This window comes from Echinococcus granulosus, assembly GCF_000524195.1.
Source record: "Echinococcus granulosus chromosome Unknown EG_S00011, whole genome shotgun sequence".
Lineage (NCBI taxonomy): Eukaryota > Metazoa > Platyhelminthes > Cestoda > Cyclophyllidea > Taeniidae > Echinococcus > Echinococcus granulosus.
Window position 1 is genome coordinate 807260 of NW_020170391.1, and position 22067 is coordinate 829326.

Consider the following 22067-nt stretch of genomic DNA (forward strand, 5'->3'; position numbering starts at 1 on the left):
CAAAATTAGTGTTTCTCCCTTCTACAAATATTTGGGCAAATTACCTTAATAGTTATTCAACAAGAACCTTTTGTTTTTACTTCTCTCAGCATAATAAACGATAGATTCCGTTTTATTTCTGTAGCAATTTCAACGTTTTTCATTTAAACTATGCAGATGCTTCAAGCAGACTTTCAATTTTACCGTTGTAGTTTCTAGTGGTTAAGTTGCATACGATCGCGTCATGTCTTACAATAAGGGACCTCAAAATATCATATTTCAAATTTTTTTACTGATGACGCAATATGTCACCCTTTTTTCCATCTAGCTACATCATTAATAATGCTGGACTGCATTGGTTAAAAAGTGAGATTTTGATTGTAGTATCGACACGGAGTTAAATTATAAAGCCGAAAATTCCTTTTACTGAATCCAACTTCAGTGATATTCTAACCAGAATAGTGATATTTTAGTATTTTTATTAAGATAAGAGGTAAATGCCCTACATTATGCAACAATAGTGTAAGCAGTAGGGTGGGTGGCGTCTACCAAAAATCCGACGAAATGCATGCCCTTGGGTGAGGACCGGTGCGACGCAAAGTACACGCATGTTAGAAAAGGGCGTATAAACTCGGATTTGGTGACAGCGTCATCCTCCCAAGTTTTAACGTCGTTCCGATTATTTTAACTGAAACGAATCGGAAGATGGTGTTAGTCTTAACGACTCTGAAGACAATAGCCACACGTCGGTATGCAGAAAAGAGAAGGGATTAAAGGATGTTAAGCTATCGAAACCATACTTACATTCGCTTTGAACTAGGAGGCAAACATTTTACAAATCCCTTAAATATATGCTGTAATTTTAATAGCTAGGTGGAAATAAAAAAATGTGTTTGTAGGTCTCTGCTTCAATGGGTCACTATGCAACTTGGGGCTAGAAGGACACCATAGCAAATCAGTTATCATTGCTGTATCGCACAATCTAGGAATATGCAATAGTTTACCGAGTACGCTCACCACTATGCCAAGTGTTTTTTAGTCGACTTCAAGTCCAGGCTGGATGGATTACAGATCGCTGTTTGTTCATTGTCCTGAAATCTACCCGTGACGATATATGCCGATGAAGCATAAAGATGACTTAAGTACCAATCTTAGTACAGTTTATGGGCACAGCTGTCGATTCCGCACACCATATATGGGTTTTATGCTCTCATTATGATTTTCTTATTGCATTGATGCCGATAAATAAAGAATGCCGAAATCTAAATCTATCACTTTATTCTAGTCAGTTTCTTGAGGCTTAAAGTATGACAAAAAGGTGTCACAATCGTTATTCTTCAAAGTAAAATGGTTCTAAGTTAGTACTCGGTTTATAGGGCTGGTAATTCTCGAAATTAAGAGACCAAATGCATTTGCATGGTTCATTACCTGAATTCACGATAGTTGAAACTCTGGAGCATTACTCTAAGATCATCGAGTTGGAACGTGTTTTAACGCATGCTCAGTACGGCATAACCGGAAAATCCTTCTAAACTAAGCATTTTTTAAATCTCCCCTTGCCAAAATTATGCTTTACAACGGCTGTAGTTGCATCTTAAATTTTTGCGAAATCCCAGATTCACTTCACTGGTGTATGGCATTGCTGTTTCTGAATTGGTGGAGAATTCATTAAGGTAACTTGATATCCGATGTGAATTTCCCAGACCTTTGGGATCAGCTACTTGATATTTTACATTGGGGCTATAATGATGGATAAAAGACCATTCAATCGTCGTAAGTACAGTAATTGCTTACTTTTCGGACCATCAGGATGCATCACCGTTTGCTTAAACCCACGACACTTTATGAATAGTGATATGTTCGACATACTTGTGCGTATACGGCACCTAAACTACCTACCCTCTATTCCCAGGAGAGGCGAAGGTCCTCAACTGATAAGACCGAAATTCTGATCACCCCAAATTGCTTGGTCTCTTGCAGGTCACGATTCGACGGTATGGATAAGACGGCGAGGGAGCAGTGGGTTCAGTCGCAATCTGCATTCGTCGCCACGACCATGAGTTTCGTCAGTGGCATCGTCGGCCTCTTCACCATCGTTCCCTTGGGCTTCATCTCGGATCGGTTTGGTCGCAAGTGCGGCCTCCTCATTGCGTATACCGGCTTCGCCATCGAAGCGGTGCTTAACGGTAAGTTCAATGTGCACTTGTAAGGCCTTCTTCTTATTGAATGTTCACTTTCCAGCGACTGGTAAATATTAATGGATTTGTGCTTTCACTCAAAAATGGCGAAAGCAGAGTGAAACGTCTTTGGTGATCCAGTGCTAAGTGTGATTATATCTGTTGGGATTCTTGTGTGAAGTCGCACAATAATTTAGGGTTAACATTTTTTAAACTAAACTTATTTGAAAATAAAACTTTGTAGAACCGCTTTTTTATTCTATTCCAGCCAACATTAGACAACCGAAATTTCGTTCCCAAGATGATATTCTTTTTGTCGTAAATACAGTCAAATTCTGTTAACTAGATCCATAATTTCTTGACATGTTGTCATGATTTGGAAATTAATTACCAAGATTTATTGTTGACTTTATCCAATATTTCAGTTATCGGTAGTAATTATTTATCGCCCACCAATATTCAAATGCACTATTAGATGTCAAGTTCACAATCATGGGGCGTAACAGGTTTCACGACCCAGTGAACTTAATGAAGTAAAATGTACTCTGCTGAGATGTCCTCACTTTCCCTTTGTATGTTCTCAGCACCCTCTGCTAAAATCAGCCAAAGTAGAAAAGTCCGAAGACATGCTGAAAACATCTGCATAAATACGGAAATGGCTACGGATTTAAAAGATATTAATTTAAAAGTATTACAATATCAAATATTTCCGTACATTCAAAAAGCAAAATGAATACACATCAGTGAGCATCAAACCATAATTGTCCCTTGGATATTTTAAGAGCGAATAACTTTGAATCTATTAGATAGCTTTCATCTGGCAACGTGGACGTAGCTAGTCTAAAATACTGCACTTTGAATATCTTCTACAACCATATTGTCGTAATCAGGTACTGCCAGTTCAAAAGTCAACCGTGTAAGCACTAGAGAAATAAGTATTGAGAGGTTATGCGACTACATCTCAATGCTTATTCAAGTGAATGAGTATGACCATCCCCCTAGGAGTAAAGGAATGTCTCGAGCGAATTCCGGATAAGTGACATAACTATTCGGTTTTCCAAGAGGTGTCTAAAGAAATTGAAACTCACCTAACAATTAAGTCCTAATCGTACAAAGAATATGGAGCGGTTTTGGGGTTGCTGGTATCCTTGGATAATCACACATTTGTTTTGCTTTTTGGTAAATATGAATCATTGGAACATAAATAATTGCAAGCATTTATTTGTCTCTCTACACCCCATTTCGACCCATATTTTTGCGAAAATAGAAGATCCTAATGAGCTAATCTAAAAAATGCATCCCAAGTGTGATCCAAAGCTTGATCTAAAGTTTTACTGCGTAAATAACCTAGAGTTGATGATGACATTTCTAGGGTTCTGGATAGTGAATTTCTGGCGTACAACTCGTTTATATGCCCCAAAGCAAAGCATCTGGAGGTTCGCTTTTTTCCTACACGTTCAGGGCTGGACTAAGGCCGGCGTTGGTTCCAGTCTCCGGTAGCCAAATGCGCTATCTGTCTTTATTTGGTTAAAGGATGAATGAATTTGAAATTGCAGCAATCACAGGACCCAGTCCATATTACCAAAAAGATTGTAGGTCCTCAAAAATATAACGTCTTAACTAAGAAGTAGAATCCAAATTAGAAATTAACCTAAACGCATTTAAGTCATCGGCCGTAATTTGGCCTACACTTTAAGCCAGACACACTCACCTAATTTGATTTGAAGCTCTAAATGAAAATAATGGTAGATCCGGGTCATTTCTATCTTTTTTACAGTATTTTACAGTAAGGTAAGAAGGTAGGAGATGGATATAACTTTCAAAAGGTAAAACTTTATAAATAACTGGATTTACTTTCCAACTGATTACAAACTGAACTATACCTGAACTCAAAGATATTTTTGAAGTTAATGTGTTCTTAAGTAGATGATCTTACTAATAAACAAGATTCGGGTTATGTATGGGTCCTACGTCAGCAAGAATAGAAAAATTTGTCACGACAAAGTTATTTATCCCATGCAGTCGAGATTTACGGACACCTCATAGGAAAACCAAAGCGCTTGAACTCACGCAGAAGTGGGTGTCTAACCTCCTCTGTTTGGTGAGTCAAAGATACTAAAGGATAAGTGTTATTCCACAATTTCCCCTATCTATAAGCAAATAAGTAATTTTTCGACAAAATAAGTGGGATTTGGGTAGGTGAGCACAATTTATCAAGCTAATTTGTAACAACTAAGACCCAGCCCAAGTTTTTGTGGCTTAGAGTATGCACATAGTTGGGATAGATCAAGCAGGGAGATAAGAGGGAAAGGCGTATACCTAGGCTAACCAGGCTGTTGACTTGCAAATGAAAATACAGGTTACTTGACCCAGCCAAACACTTCCATAAGAGTTACAAAATAATTCGTATGTCCAATGTAAGCGGTATGTTAAATTTCACACGCAATTAAGACTTATGCTCAGGATTCGTTGCCTTGATTCATTACGCCAACGGATGCCTAAAATTGCACTGTGCTTGAGACGCACTGCATTATGTCCAATTCGCGGAATCAGTCATTTCAGGCAAGTTCACTTATGCCATCTTGTGAGCACTATGGTGCTTTTTGTAGCTACGCCCTAACTTTAAAGTTTGAATGGTGCACATTACAAGTAGTGGTACATAATTGCGAAGGTGGCCGCTTGAAACCATTATCCGAAAGCAGTTGTTCTTTAAGAAATCAAAATATGCAACTGCAGATTTTTTTTTAATATTATTTGCAGTTGTTTAGATTAGGAAATGCTTTCGAGTCAGCAATGCTTTAAAGATTGCCAACCCACTTCAATATCACTCGATGAGGTGCGGAAAAGTTAAGGCGACATATGGTTTAATTCATCCGCCTAAACTAGTATTTGGCTGCTTTAAATTTGCAAATAGCTGATTTACTAGTCAGGAATGGGTCTTCTCTTCACATTAAGCTTGTGCCTGTGACACGGTGGTTTTGGCGGTTTCGAACTGCCTTTTTCGAGACTGAAATCTCATATACCTTCCACAGTCTGTGATACAATGATACATTCACTTAAAAGCAAAATAACCCCTATTTTTATAACAAATCATAGCACGGTCTCAAAAAGCAAAAAGCTTGGTTTAAAATTCCTAGTTTATTTTCGCCAATCGTTTATGTGACTCTTTGATGGAGATCCGATTCATATTTGACACTCATGAATAAACATCCTCTGTTTAGACATTGGAAATAGTTTATAAGCTTAACTATAACAATGTTGTAACCCCCAATCAGCAGAATTTTTCCATATTTTGTTGCGAACTTTCTAGTGCTATCACAGAGATTCGTTAAATTGTCTACCTGAAAATGGGTTTGGAATTCTTTCCCGTGTATAAGTCTAGGTTGCGCTGGATAGCTATTATTAGTAATCAACAGAAACACCTTCTGTTCTTATAATTCCTCCACTTGAAGAGACACCGCGAATGGTAGGCTATTCATGTGCTCTGCTAAAATTGAATGAAGACTTGATATGCATGTGTTGATCGGGATTCGTTCAAGATTTTTCTTACCAAACTACTTTACTCATAAAATCATTGTCACTATTGTCTATTAAAAACTAGTTTGGAAGAATAAACCATTCATTACCAATATTAATTCGACCAGATACTAGAGGCACACTAGGAAGTAGCAAAAATGTAATGACCACGCCTCCACGGTGCTGAGCGGTTGGATAAAATGATGAAGATAAGGCACGTAAATGTGAGGCCACTGACATACTGTATCGAGGGCAATTAATGCGGAATTTCGAACAATCGTTTCCAACTAGCTGGTTTAAACTAACCGAATATCTCAAGAAGGCACATCGTGCTAAAAATAAAAGTTTGCTCTACACTCGGTAGGATATGCGCTTGACACGACAAAACTTGTTTCCCTCCAGTGCTCAGGCGTATCAGCTTTTGCCTCCACTCACTGACATGAATCGATATGCATGGTCATCATCCAAGAAAGAGAATGTAATTCCTCCGCCACAATATCAAGCCTTGCTAATGCAAAGGGGTTCATTTTTAAACATGAAACCAAATACCCGATGGTGGAGTGTATTTAGAAGTAGAAGTTAGCACTGTTTTCTCAAAATGGCCTTCTCCTTATCAGCGCCTTCACTCTGACTGTAATGTGTAATTTTTACCTCCAGTCATTCTTTGAAATTGTTTAGGTTATTTCTTTTTCTACACGGCAGCAAATGATTCAGAACCACAAGTAGCACCTTTTATAAAATTGTGGGCGAACTGTACAGATAAAATCGCATAAGTATCAAAAGATGCATGAACTAATATTAACATAAGTGGTGAAAACTTTCCTTGGAGTGGGTAAATGCCACATGGTTTGGCAGACACTTTGCCCAGAATGGTTACATTTTTAAAACAGGTGGTAAGTAACTTCAATGCTCATCTTGAGTAAAACTGGGCTGATTTCCTTATTTTGACTAACTTCTCACTGTCATTTAATAAACTTCTTCTAAGGCACACTTAATGAAACAAGTTGTTTGTACTTGTAGATTCCGGCTCTTTATTCTTGTTGAGATACAGAGCGGTTAAACTCACAAGGAGGCGAGTCAAGAGAAATAAAGTTAATGAACTCCATGATCTCAATTCAATCATTCATTAATGAATCATTAATTGGAAGCAAGTTTAGAGTGCTTGTTTAGTGGATGAATAAGCAAATCCGTTGGAACAACCTCGGCTTTTCAAGACCAAACTGATCTAGTTGAGGAAAGCATTTTTGACTTAAACGTCACATACCACACGTGTTTATAAATCACACTTATGCTTTTAATGCAACATTACTGCTAATTCAGCATTATTTCTCGATAAATAAGAATTTAGCGAGGAACGATGGTGTAGCTTAGCAATAAGCTCAAAAAAATTATCCTAGATAATCGCCCTGCAGTGAATGCAGCATTCCACCTGTGGATTCAATGCAATTTTGTCCCTTTAAACCAGATAAACAGGCCTCTCTGGGGCAAGGGGTCTGCTTATAAATTGTTTATTAAAAAAAATGCCTATTTTGACTACAATGGTTGACACATTTACAAATCTTTAACCCTTGACAATCAGCCAAAATCGCAATGACCAAGTGGCTATTTGTTTGTAATTTGCGGATCTGTTGTGGCGCCTCGGCGTAGAGTCGACTGAAATAAAAAAAACCAAAGTCCGCCTGTAACGTCACGAGACCTCATTATTTCATTGCACACACCTAAAAGGTGTCCCGAGGCAGCGTAAAGGTGTCATTCAACTCTATTGCTCTTTTCTTTATCCCAATTGGATTTCCCAGTTAATTCTCGCATGAACAAATCTTTTTAATATGTATGTATTTATTAATGATTGAGGAATGTTTTCAACTTGGACGATAAAAAGGGTTTGCTTATTTACCTCACCAATACTTCCCACGACTGAAAGTGGATTCAGAAAATAAAGCTCATAAGTTTAAACTTTCGATGGTGGACACCGTGTTGATACCAAAATAAAGACTTTGTGCTGAAAACATTGTTTGTCCTATCTGATTTAGTGCGGTAACTTTCTTCTTTGTTGTCCTTCAACTTAATGGCTGTCTTTATCGCCTATAACTCTCCTGGCAAAAATCAAAGACATGCTATCCAACTTTAAATTCTTTCCACTTAAACAACAACACTGAAAATGCTACAGATTAGTCGCTAATAAATTGTTTGAATAGCACCATGGGAGGTGCTGCGCTAAACTGGCAAAACCCATTATTAGTCGTTAAGTTTTTTGTACTTGGTATACCGTCTTAGTGGAGTCAACAATCAAGAATAGCAAAGTCAAAATGCTTGGTTTTAAAAAAGCTCCTTATTTTGCATCAACAACTTTCATTGACAATGACAAGTTGCAACGAGCATTTTTTGCCCGTATTCTGACAATAAAGTGCAAGACACTAACCTTATTCAAGCGATGAAAACACGGTATTTTGGGGAATGCGTAGAATTTAAATAAAGTTACGATGAAGGACTTGACTTCCAAAATATTGGAAAGGTAAATAAGGTCTCAAAGAAGGGGACCGGAAATGTTTGTTTGAAATGATGTCGCAGTTATTTGCCTTTTGCTGTAGTTATACATGCTTTGTCCTATAAAGTAGTTAATTTTAGTGAAGGGAACATGAATGTTGTGAAAACCTACTTCAAGAAAAATTCATGTAAATCACTTAACTTACAGTGGTGCTCGTAAAACTAACTTGTTGCTTGGCTTTGCGAAGATCCGAAATACGTCTATCAAGCTTCAGTGATCCTTACTTCCTCTTGGCATTATTTTCTTCCCTGCATACCATTACCGCTCCTGGACTTTTCGTTGAACAACTTCACCCAACCAGAGTAAACCTGAACAAATTAGACAATAATACGGGATAAGGCAAATGCGTATTTCCCATTGGATTAGCCCATATAATTTTACTTTCACTGTGGTGGTAAAGGGCAATCAAAACAATGTTTTAAAAGCACCTAACAACTGGAGCTCACTTGTGGAATGTTGATAGACTCCTAGGGGAATCATACGTTACACCAATATAGTGATTAAACAGTTTGCGGTGTTTTAGTTAAGCATGTTTTAGGAAAGATTCAGCTTCAATCTTAACCACTTTCGTTGCGATTTCTTGGATTTTTCTCGGTTATTAACTTTTAATTACATATTGAAGTGTTATGCAAGGTCTAGGCGTATAAATGCGGCGAAAAGTACTAACGATATTCCGGATAAATAGCTATTTAAATGGGTTCATTAATGGTATAGAGAGCTCGATAGAGTTATCTAAAGGATTTCAGTAGCTTCATGTAGACTGTAGTGTGCCTAATAAGAACTTAGACAAATCAACTTACCTCTTTTTTAGCTCTTGTTATGCTTCTCAATCTGCCTCTATGGATTCTGATCTTTGCAACGCTTCCATCCAGTATTCTAGGAAACGGTCTCTACGGCATAATGACTCAGGTAACACAATGCGGGTACATCAGTATCTCATGTTGTTACTACAGGACTTATTTTGTCGCAAATTTACCCGCATTATTCACTAAAAATTTGGCAAAAGTGATGTCGTAAGTTCGTGTGAATTGGGTCATCAAGTGATGAGCTGATTCACATTTGGCAAGCGAAAATAAAGTCGGGAATTTAAGGGTGTGCTTCTCTAGTCAAGGGCTATCAATTCTGCGCCTGACACCACGAATAAAGCAAGACAAAAAGCATGCCAAGACATGAGATGGGCACTTGTGGTAACGTCATTCATCCTGGTATTCACTAAAGTGAGCTAAAGAGCCGCACTTTCTCATGCCTACCAGGCTTTACCAGTTCCCACTTTATCCTAGACATCCAAGAATTCTAAAATAATCTAAATGTAAAATGAAGGGACGGATTAATTTTTAAATATTTATCGTTACATAGCCGTATCGTTGTAGAGAGGAGACTTAAACTATCAAAAAAGGGATAAGTTGATATTCACAGAGTCAACACGTAATTTGGCTCCGCACACGTTACAGTGACAAGGTTTACTCTATCTTGGTAATGGGATTTCACCATGGATAACATTAGTGCCTCGAAATTTCTTCAAAGTTGTGTTAACTTTAGTGATTTGAATATTCACCAAAATTGTTTTTTGAGCCCTCACAAATTCGTAAATTCGGCCAGAATTGTCTAATTATTTGGACCTTAAGAATGTCATTCGAATTCGATTTGGATTACATGAGGAAATCAGGCAATGCTGCATTAATCGAAATTAGCTTGATTTCTTTTGATTCAAATTTCGTCATAAATATCCTTGCATTTAATTCGAAAGACTTTCTTCCACCCTCAAAGCATGCTAAGTCAGGCTTTTAAATAAAACAGTTTAATAATACCAATTGTTCAAAGTTTGCCCAAACTTCCACTAAATGGACCAATCAGGAATATGCAGATCTATGCTGATACCTGTAAGGAACCATGTAGTAACTGCTCTCCCTCCTTCTATGAAATGTAATTACAGCTCTACGTATGCATTGTGGATTTGACGGAACAGAAAGCGGAGATCATGGAACGGCGGCTATCAGTTGTGCCACAGCCCATAGACAGCGAAACTCCACCTCCGCCTCTCGAGAGGCGTCGAACCAGATCTATTTTGGAGAAGTGTGAGCCGAAGTCCGTAACGACAGTGCAGTCCTCAATGGCCTCTGAGCGTCTCTCCTTCATCGCCCTTTTCGAGGGCTGCACGGGTATCACCCTGTCCGTTGGCACAATCGCCATAGGTGAGTACCATGTATGCATGCGAAAACAATTTCACTATGAAATTACTGACTGGGTCAGTTCAAGTGGTGTATAAATGATTTTGCTTATACATTTTAATAGGTCTGCCATCATATCAATTGCCTATTCTAATAACTTAAAATGCATGCTTCACTTTGAAGCGATTTTTAAGCGGAATCTTTTATAACCTTTTGAAATGTGGAACATCTACAACATGCCCCCTTCATCTTCATGCTCATTTCGCCCAAAAGTAGCACTATTCAACCCATTAAATCCTGTATGGCACAGCGAGTAAAATACCTATTTCGGTCTTACACTAGCAGTTTTGTCAAGAAATTGCCTCTTACATTCACTCGCCCAAATTAAATAATTCACTAGTCTGTTTTTTTCCAGGACCTGTCATTCAAAAATTTGGATTTGTCTTCTCTGGTTGGGTGGTCCTCGTCTTGACGGGCATCAACGCGGTGTTGTCAGTGTTCCTACCCAACACCCGAGATCTATGGTACAATCCGGCGGTCAAAGAGGGGAAGTCTCAGGAGTTTGACCAGGAGTCAAGAAGAAAGCTCCTCTCTGTCTCCCCTGCGAGCACGGACAACTCTCCAAATCCCTCCAGCCCTCTGCCAAAGAGGTCCTGCTGCCTTGCTCTCAGGCAGGTGAGAAGGGGGAATGGATGTAGTTCCGAAACTATTCACTCTGTAGCGTTTAGTTAACAAAATAATGGATAAGTCTAGATTGAGATATGGTACGAATTAATTATGAATAAATCTGAAATAAATGATCGGCCTGACAAGTGACAAACACTTTGCCGACTGAATGAATATGCGCCAAAGTCATTTGGAAAATCCTAGATGTATGAAAGAAGTGCAATTGTTAACTACATCAAAACGTATTTTTTGTTTTGCATCTCCGCACTAAATCTGTTTCAAAGAGTAAATCATTGTATTTTGATCACGACTGTAAAAGGATTGCTCCCTCTATTTATGACATCGCAAGTGCGTCTTTTAATTAGCAAATATTGAGGGTTTTCGTGCAATTCCATCTAACCTATGAAGGAAAATAAGAGGGTAAATGTATTTCCAAGCTCCAAACATGCTTAGAAATGGCTGGTATTAAAACCTCCTCCCACGAATGTATTCATTTCCCTCGATTCGTGTGATACAGCTGCAAAAACTATGCAAATCAGATTTTTCGTAGTTACAAAATAAACCAATTTAAAGAAATCCAAAATTACAAGAGTGTGGAGGGCATTCCAGGAAAATGTACCAACTTACCACCTTGAAACTTCTCCTTGATGTTATTTTTTCCCTCTAGAAATAAAGAGGTGCATCCCTTTTCAAGTAAGTTTAAAGCGGACTCATGTTGTAATTCACACCAAATCTACCTGCTTCTTTAGTTCACTTTAATTCGCAACCAAACTGGTGTACATTGTTAGTCATTTGATTCATTTATTTCCCAATGAAGGTCTACAGGTGCTACTGCTCGGGGTCAATAAAGTAAAAAGTCCTATTGCCAAATGGGACATTTTTAAAGAAGAAGATTACTTTATATGAATAAATCAGATTATAAAACTCTGTCTTTTTTCGTTTTAAGCACTGTTAAATAGTGCATAAACCTTGGGCTTCTAAATGATTTAGGTAAAAAGGTGGATTGTCGAGCCGTTGCAACACACAAAGCTAAAAAAGACACCAGGCAGGAGGTAAAGCTATTGTACAATTTACATCGTATCAGGTCTGCAGGTGCTGATTGTCGAAAGTATTTCAGCTTTAAGGTAAACAGATTATAACTCTCCCTGGTGGGGATTGAAAAGAATTACATTTCTGCTGCATAAATAGCCTATCACAGCTGTGTGCACTTGCCAGGCTGTTTTGCACAGGATGCTATTCAAAAAGTTTATTTGAGAGAAGAAAAGTTTCCATTGCATATGAAGATGGCTACGCAGATTCGACCAAGGTTAGTGTGACAGTTTAAAGTAGCCGCAAGGCGTTCTCATATGTCATTAAAGGCGTAATTTGGAGTGTAGACTCGAAAGCAGTGAGGTAGAGCCTTGCATACATGTTTGAAAAGAAGTTAGTCAATGATGAATTTATTAGTACTGATTGTGTGAGGTTAAAATTGGTGAATGCATGGGAATTAGAACTTTATCGCATTAACTTCAACAATATTTTCACCCATCCATAATGCATTGCAGTACAGAAGGGGTATCAAAATCCCTTTCTACGTAATGGTATAAAAAACGTCCTAGGCGCATCCTTTTTCAATTATCAATGATAAAACTGTTGGAGGCATGAAGGTAGATTAAAATGGGCGAATTCAGTGAGAGCTTTCTTATGGTATATAGGGTGAGCACAGGGTTCTTTTAATGTGAAAAGTGAAGTAGGCTCTAGTTGGGTAATTTGTAAAGATTATTTGTGAACTTATTAAATCAGCTAGGCTTTCCAGCAGAGGCGGAAATATAGCTAGAGTTAGTTTTTAATCGCATACCTTTCTCTCTGTTTAGTGACTTCATCCTCTGCAGCTTAGCATCTAAGCAAGTCGAAAAAGTTGGCAAAACATACTGGAATGATTCTCCAAATCACTGAAGCTTTGAGAACACATGTACTTCATTGTTCTTAGATGATATTTCACTTAAATATATCTTTTTATGCTTATTAGGCGTTCGCCTTTGTGACAGTGCCAATAATCATAGAGATCATCGCAAATTTGCTCGCTGGTATGGTTGCAATGACCGACATTCCCATCCTCAATCTCTACTTTATCGGCAATCCTTTCACAATGACAATTTCACAAGTCGGATTGGCCATGTAAGTGGTTTTAGTGACTAACTGAAGTCAGGCGATTGTAGGATTGTTCCGTGCACTGATTCATTTATGTTTTTTGCATTTGATGAGATGCATAAATACTCATTATAAATAATCATGTAATGATCACATTTATTCCACCATTTCGGGAATTGATTAAATCTGAGCCACAGATATATTTGCTAGTTACTTTGTTACTACCGTCACCCTAATTCACTCTCAGCGAATCGGTCTGCGCGATAACGCGAGTTTGCTGAAGCGGTCATGGTCTCGTTTACCTGAATATACATTTCATAATTTCTTGGTCATACCCGCGAAGCCACAAGACGTAAGTTTTCAGTGAAAGTTTAGCTACACCTAAGTGAATCATAGGGATTTGCCTACCCATATAGTTTCACTCGATGAAGTAATTAATTTTTTGGATAAATTCGATTCCCTTCATATTCATCTGCCCACTTATTCTTGTTTACTTGGGAATTTTCATGCTAGCTCCTTTTCACTCGAAACGATGACCTTTGTCAATTGGATCTGCACAGCTTCTGGTGTGCCTCATTTACAAATCCCCACAAAGCATATATTTTTAAAAACATGATCACAAATCGTTACTGATGGGAAAAAATAAGACTACAAAGGGGTTTCATGGAATCTAAATAAAGTATGTCTCTTTTCTAAATGTCATGCTCATGTTGGTACTTTTGTTTAACGGGCAATTGGAATTTGAAAAAGATGGGAATTTACTTTAATGATCAAATGAAGACTAGACACAGGAGTGCCTCTACTGCAAGACAATGGTGGGTGGTGGGTGCAGCAGGAGAGAAGGTGACGCAGCTCTCAACCTGTCACTTGATCAGAAGGTTTTGTGGGTTTTTTGGGTGCTTCTTTCAACAATAGCTTGTCGTAACTTGCAAGGACTTGCAAAGTAGCATGTTTTACACAGGTTGTGAAGTAATGTGTCACTATCAAAGTGGTGTATTTTAGTGTGGTCTACGCTGCTTCACCCTTATTTTAAAACATCACTCCATGTAGTGTTTTCTGAGCCGAATTTAACTAGATTCCAAAGCTGCAGAAGATAGTCTCTCATCAAATACACTGTAAGGACTTTTGAGGACTGACAATGTGCGGTAGTAGAACTTACCGTACAGAAATGGTTTAAGCCAATCGAGTGACTCTAGTGAGACATCACTCAAAGATTAATTCACTACGGCTCATTCCTGATAATAACGGAGAATTATTTGTTTCACAAGAAAGCTCTTCTGTAGTTATTTTATTGCGTCATAAAAGGTAAAATGAAACTACTTCGTCAGCCTATAGTGTTTGTTCACTTTCTTATCTCTGGCAGTGGTCTTTCTAAAAAGCCTAATCTTAGACGTAAGTAAATACGCAACGGAAAATGATGATGGCAGTCGTACATTTACAGAGGGTCACTTACTGCGGTTCAGTTGATATGGCTTCTAATGTTCTGTTGCTTTCATTATGATATTCAGAATGTATCCGCATTCCTACATATTCCTTCGCCTTTCAAGTAAATCCCATCTGTAAGAACTAGAGTTTGGACGCATTTTGCAATTGCGACCGCCTTTATGATTTCCAAGTGGCTGATTTTGGTGCCTTCTAAATCGGATGAACTTATTTTCAGCCAAAGCCCCCAAATAAATAAATAGGAATATTTTGACGCCCTCAAACATTTACATTTCCATCCCAATATATTTAGCTGTTGTCACCAATGGCATTTGCGAGATTACAGCTAATTGCCTCTAATAAGATATAAAAATGCAGGCTAAAATACCGACTTCTGTCTAATCATGTGCTCGGTAGATTATTTCCCGCTTCTGTGTTAGATATAGGGAAGAGGAGGTAACGAGTTCCGTCGCTGTCCCGCCATTAATGTGCGCATCTTTGGCTTTCAATTGTCATTTTTTCATGTATCTCAAAGATAGGTGAGTTTTGAGTTGATTTTTAATAATACGAATACCAATATGAATATGAAAGCAATCCAGAAATTGCGCCGGCAAATCTAGGATCCTATTAAGCAAAGGCGGCTTCTCAAGTCAAAATACTTTTGAAGGAAGAAATTACCTGTTAATTTTACTTCCAAACTGCTATGAATAAGTTATAAGTCAAAATAAGATAAAGGCTCCTCTGCAGTACACGCCATTAATAATAAATAAAAATGATTTAATAAATACGGAACTGAAATATAAAACCTGGTATCCTGTTATCTTCAAAGTACACATGCCTTAATATGTTTTATACCTATTTCAAACCATTTCAGTACATAGCATGCATTATGCCGTCTTCCAACCTTGTTAAGATTGCTATTTCTGGAGGATAGGTAATAGGAAACAGGAATTATGCTCCTCTTTCTGTACATCTTTCCCCTCATTCTTCATTCCACTTGCACTGCACTCAGAGAACACACAGAAAGACGGTAGGAGATTAGAATATTCTCCAGCACCCCTCTGAGAGTATGAGAAATCTGTGTTAAGGTGTGAACCCTTACCAAATGGTGCAATACTAGACCTTAATGGAATTTGAAGATTTTTCTGTTCGTAAATGAGGCAAGTATATTTCCGACGAACATGCATTCACTTTTCAATGTTTAAAAATGCGGAACATCATTATTGTTACATTTGCATAGCAGGCACCAATGCTACCGTCCTCAATTTATTCACTGGAAGTCAGTTTAACATATTCAAATTCAAGTATGTCTAATCAATTTGTGATCTTAAATGCGCACTTAGCGATGTACCTAGTAATGATCAGCGATCCTATTTTCGAAGTCATTCACCTTTTGTTTCAGTGGGCTACGAACCATCGGGTGTTCAATTGCTTCTGGCCTCTTCGTGCTTTTCAACATGTTCTACTTGCAGCCCAGACTGGCCACACCAAACGCCCCGGCACTCGAGACGTCCAAAGCGTCCACCAGCGAGGGTGACGTCCTATGTCTCACTGGCGCCGAAGTTGCCGCTGAGAAGAAAGTAAAGATCCTAGAGGCTCGGCGCATCATACTTTTCAGCCTTGGCGGCATCTTCCTTGTCATGGCTGTGAGTCGGTTCTTCTACGGGCTCTCGAGTAACTTCAGCAAACCCACATGTTTCGTTCTGCTCTTCATTGGTAAGGTTACTCTCCTCCTGATTATACTCTATCCAACATTGTTGCTTGTTATTCGAACTCTTTCATATATTGAACAGGTTAGATAAAATTTTATCGTTTAAACTATCGTCGATTACGAGTAAGAAACCAGGTTTTATGTCACGATGATGCTAGTTCGCTTTTAGCAAGCAGCGAAGATAATCACAAAAGAAAAGCAGCACAAGTCGCTGAATGTGCAACTTTCTAATTATAATTAACGAGTAAATTCGTGTCTTCACAACTATAACTTATCACTCCGTACATACTTCCCTCTTCCCCTAATGAGTTAAGGTGGCAACGATGAGTGCATTTAGTACAAAATGGCTTTTAGCATCATTTAATCTTGATTGGCAATGATTTGAGTAACTGGGTGACAAGGGGACCGCTTTGTCTCAGATTACCGTAGTTCGAATTCACCTTATTAGTGCACCCTGAGCGGTGTTTAAACCAAATTCTCAGGAAGATATTTAGTGCCCACTTTCCAAGTCAAAAGTGATCATGGACTCCTATGTTAGCCTTTGTTATTTTTGTGTTCCTTCATCATTTATTCCCTTTTGTTTTATATGTTCAGGCATGACTTTGAACGCCTTCCAGTTTTATGGACCTCTCGCACGAGCTCTTCTATCGGGTTTGGTAACGTGTGAAGTGCAAGGTAAGTCAAGTCAAGAAAGGTCAGAAGTTGTTTTTTCCTAATCCACAACAATACAGCAAGTAAGTCCTCGGAGTTCGGATAAGAGAATTTGTCTTCTGTTATTTATGCAATTTATCAATCCCAGTGGGAAGTCGAATTCAAACAACTCTTTGCACATAAATGACTTTTTATGAAATCCCTATCAAAGCCTAACTTGCATTATTGAACTAAACTTCTTTTAAATGCAAAGCGAACAGTTGTTTATTTCAGTTACTTATTATACTTAAAGCGGTTATTCGCTTCTGCCATACTTGCTTTTAATCGTCAAGGTCTCCTGTATGCACTTGTTGGCTTCGCCGATGCGCTGGGTTCGTTCATCGGCTCGACTGCGTTGCCAGCACTGTTTGCTACGACGGTTTTTATGAATGCCGGCTTTGTGTTTCACATGGGAGCCCTCATCCTCGCTCTCGCTTTTGTGCTCACCGCGTATGTTGGAAATTATCATTAGCTTAACTTTATAGTTGTACTTATTTTACTTCAATAGAAAGTGTGACTTCTTTATCAACCCACCACCCAAAGCAGTTACTAAGTTTTTGTGTTAACTCAATCGAAAGCGCTTCATATGTTTCATTGAGTTATAAGCATTTCCTTCAAGTATGTACTTTGTATCTGCTGTGACCTACATAGTAATGGTAATTTGTAATGGATACAAGAATGGGATTCCAATAAGTTAATTAGTCAGTCAAATGAAAAAAACGGGGTAGAAAAAAAGAACTGCACGCGAGACAGCCTCATCCCCACCTGGTACCATCGTAGCACACGCAAACAATTTGGAGCTTGTTTTTTTTCTCGCTGGTGTACAACAGCGTGGCCTATGACTAACCGCTTTCGGCGCGTCTTGAGTCATCGCGGGTCTTTTCCGTGCCTTCTAAGCGTCGTCACACTCCCATGTCGGAATGCGAATGTGCTACAGGACTTTTCCAATTCACCTCTCCGACGTGTCCATATCTTGCTCATGCATAATTATAGTTGGCTCTCTTCCTAGCATCTTGGTAGGAGAGTATTAGTCAACTCTCCAACAGATCAGTCGTAGGGAAGTGGCTTGTGTGCCTCCTGAATGCAACCCTCCCTTGCCGACAGTGGGAAAGGAGAGCGTACTTCTTGCGTTGGTGCAGCATTTCTTCCGAGTTTTTCATTTTTCTACATCTATTAGGTGTAATGTTTTTAACTTTAGTATTCATTCCCATCAAGATTTAAACGGGCAATTCATGCTACTCGACGATAAACGAAGTCCTTCAGCAAAGCGCTTCCCAGATCCTCCAGCTTCCTGACATTGCTGCATCTTCTTGTAAAATGCCCAAAAAGTGTATTAAAATGTAAAAATTTGAACTTGGTAAAATGCTACCACATTCATGAATACGTTTCACTGAGTTTTCGAGTTATATTTAGGTTCCATTTGTATTAACCATTATAAATAGCAGTTGATATTGTGTACAGTTAAGAGAACAGCCACTTCCATATAATTCAAAGAATCTTTTCAGCATAATATTATTAGCCCACAACCTTACTCTATAAATAATGAGTAGTTGCAGAAGTTTTTCGACTTCACGATTATTGAAAGCTCGACTGAACTACTGTGTCCTAATGCCGCCTTGGGGCCTCGTTCGGTCCCATTTGATCCACTTTGCTTCGACAGGGGTGTTAGTAAAATCGTACTATCGTTACTCAAAGTAACAGATAAACTTGTATTCATCTGCTTATTAGTGAATTTTTTGTGATTCAATCGAATGACTTTCTGTTTTACTTACTAAGATTACGAAAAGACCAGTTTGTTTGTCTCATACTTATACAAAACTCTTTCAGATGCGTTTAATTAATCATCACCCATAAAAAGATGGGAACCTTAGGAAATATTTTTTTGCTAGCTATTTTTCAAGATCTATTTGTAAAGTCTGTTTTCTTACATCTTTGCACCGATCTTACCAGTAATCTTTAATTTGCCCGCCTTTATTTACTACACCAGGTTATACCTCACAGCTTCTTATTTTTACATTTCAGCATTAACATATACCTTCTCCTTTATGGAAAGTACAAGTGAATGCCTCTAAATTCCGACAGCTCTTGTGCTCAACTTCCACAGAAAAGTGGCAACCGCTCATACATCATCGCAATTATATGAGGGAGAGACTACTTTATTTTGTTTTTCGCCACTTGCAACTCGATGTCAGCAATAAAGGAGTTGTGCATTATTTATTAAAAGGGGCTTTTTTGTTCTTTTCGTTGAGGTCTAGGCAAAAGTATGGGCTAAGACTTCGGCTAGTCACTGTAACAGCCAAAATTCTTCAAAGACATTGTGCCTATTTTCGCCTTGAGAAGCAGTCGATTTGTCAATTCGTCACCCGTTATCTCGATAGAATATCAGAACACCAGTTTTTATCTCATCAACGCACAAATAGCCCAGTGAATTTTCTCAGAGGAAGAAATTGTGGCCATCTTGAGTGACGCCTGGGTCGAAATGTTAATGTAAGTAGGTTGCATAAAATTTGGAGGTGACTTCCCCTTCTAAGCTAATTTTGTAGCTTTATCGACTACACTCCCTAATTTTGCATATCTTGGCCTAGGGTCCAAACTTAGTTACCATGGTGGTCTCAATGAAGGGACCTCTTTCCTTCCATACTTTACCCATTTCAGCGGCTAAAAATGGGAGGAGTGTGTTGTACTCAGATAGCCAATTGACCCACTAATATGTAGACCCACACATACGGAGGGCACGGGCATGGACGTCGGCAGGGCAAGTCTCGGCATGCCTCTGCACTTCCCCTGTGACCTTCAGCGTACTTGTTGGCGCCTGAATCCTGTCCACCTGGGACATCAACGCTGCATTTGAGGCAATCAGCCCAACGTCGCACGACTATAGTATCTGCTGTAAATCGAAGAAAATTTTCATCGTTAGCAGGTGTTAGTAAATTTCGGCGTTCTTAAATGGCTCAGTAACGCAAAGTGATGCTTACTGGAGAGGTAAACTCAATGCACCTGCATCGGGCTGGCCAAAGTCCGCAAACTTTATTTTGTTCAATTTGTGAGAACTCCTTCCTAGTGAACCAATGGATAAGGATCGACTAATTTATTTACTAAGACGTCCATTAGCCAATTACTGACTACATTTCTGTTTATACACCTCAACTAAACTTGCTTCTTACTCTCCCAGGATGTAAAAGGATGCTCATGAAAATAACCGTCCCTATTTTTCCACCCAAACATATATTGCCCGAGATATTTCCACTTTACGTGCGTTGCTTTATTGCACGTATGAAGATTTGTTTGATGTCAGAAATAATTGGGTTGGTTTGTTGACTTTTTGGGCAAACAAAAGCTTCACCGCACAAGCTTTGCATGCAGAAATACTGACTTGCAGTCCGTTGCGTGTGTTTCGTTCGTGTTTACCCAACTTAAAAGCGCATTTCCACCATGCTTCAATAGCAGACACACCCAAACTGGCTTTCCCAGTACCTCGAATGTTCGCCATTGTCTGAATTCCCAAGTCAGTAAAGAAAACATTAATGTATTTAAAGAGGACTTCCCTTCGGATAGCGAAAAAGCCTGGACTATCTACTGGAGTGAGCGTTTATTCGCGCCCAGACTGGTGTGATGCATTAAGAGTTCTAAAGTCAAAAACCAGTAGAAATGAAAATGCGTCAGGGCTAATGGGCGAAGAGAGGCGGAGTAATGCTTTGAGTATAAAATATAAAGTTGAGTACAAGGAGATGATGAAGGCTGGTAAGTAGGAAATGATAGGGTTTGGAGGAGAAAGGCAAGATAAACGCACTTGTAAACTTGTACATACTTACATACAATTACTTTTATATTTGTATATATTGACCCTGTTTGACTCGATCAGGAGGGGTTAGGTCTGGCGACTGTAGATGATAATGGCAAAGCTCATTTTCGGAGCTGGCAAGTTGCATAATGATAGTGAAGATAGCCATTGATGAAGATAACCTGTATAGCCGAGTGGTGAGAAAAGAAAGTATTCCTTGGGGCTGGAGTTCGTGCAACACGTACGCTGAGTCTGAGTACTTTTGGTTTAAAAAAGGAGCGAACAAAAGGGTGGACAGAGGAAGTGGCTGGGTTGGCTGTTTTTCTCGTCTATATGACCCTGTTTATCTGTGTGAATGTGCGTTCATAAGTGCGCGCGTGATTGCATGGGCGCAGGCGCACTTGTGGAAGTGACTCCATCCGAATCAGTGGATCGTTGGCGGCTGTGGCGGAAGACAGGCGTCCTGCTGACGACAAATTTCACAAACCCAGTCATCCGGAAAGCCCGTGGTCTGGTAGCCCGGTGAGGAACCCGTAAGACAGTAGCCATGGTAACCGCGGTCACATTCACAGCAGCACATAATCAAATCCTGCATGCAAAGCAAATTACGTTGTGGTGCAGCGAAAGTGTGCGTACACATCCTTACGTTTTAGATGTTGCGTAAAGAAAAGAACAATATCGGAGTTTTAATATGATAGTGGAAGTGCAAAAGACACTTTTCCTCAAAATTATATTTTTTAACTCTATGAGGTAAGGCAGCTGATGTCATCTTTTGGGGAGTTTTTACAGCTACAGTAAAGTAAAATGAAGCTTGGTGTCTTTTGGTCAGTAACTATTTAGCTTAATATTCCACCTGTGTTCAATAGCAATGACATTTCGCATTTTAAGCCTCTCCGGCTTTGGGAATTGGGGTGCAGGCGATTGGGGCTTGGAAATCAGAATTAGAGTCAAAATAATTTTTTTGTTTATGTATAATGGTCAGCATGGAGGGCTTATCGAAATCACATTGTTGACCGTGGCTTATGTAACATTTGGTATCTGGCTTAGCCAATGTGAATAGCTTAATGGATACGAAACATTTTTGCCCACCAAAAACGATGATAATGTAAACAGCAAATTAAATAAGAAATGCTTACTAAATGTTGCTGTCCTTCCAACTTAGGCTGTACTGAGGGAATTTAATCAGAGAATTAAAATGAAGAAGTTTCGAGAGTATGGCAACAGGGGTAACAAGCAAATTGCCCTGAGGCCTTGTCAACCACTACAATCAACTAATCTCGAA

At 38.9% G+C, this 22067-nt stretch overlaps 1 protein-coding gene across 1 annotated transcript; it reads left to right on the forward strand. All coding sequences in view use genetic code 11, as the record gives it.

The window, feature by feature from the left end:
• Window positions 1-1975: 1975 nt before the first annotated feature.
• EGR_02463 (hypothetical protein) lies at window positions 1976-19855 on the forward strand (the record flags this gene model as incomplete). The annotated part of the gene is made up of 9 exons (XM_024491712.1): window positions 1976-2165; window positions 9029-9126; window positions 10151-10409; window positions 10801-11060; window positions 13060-13208; window positions 16006-16319; window positions 16909-16989; window positions 17298-17454; window positions 19720-19855. 9 exons carry the CDS (start codon window positions 1976-1978, stop codon window positions 19853-19855), a joined length of 1644 nt encoding a protein of 547 aa, XP_024353863.1.
• Between the last annotated feature and the right edge of the window lie 2212 nt (window positions 19856-22067).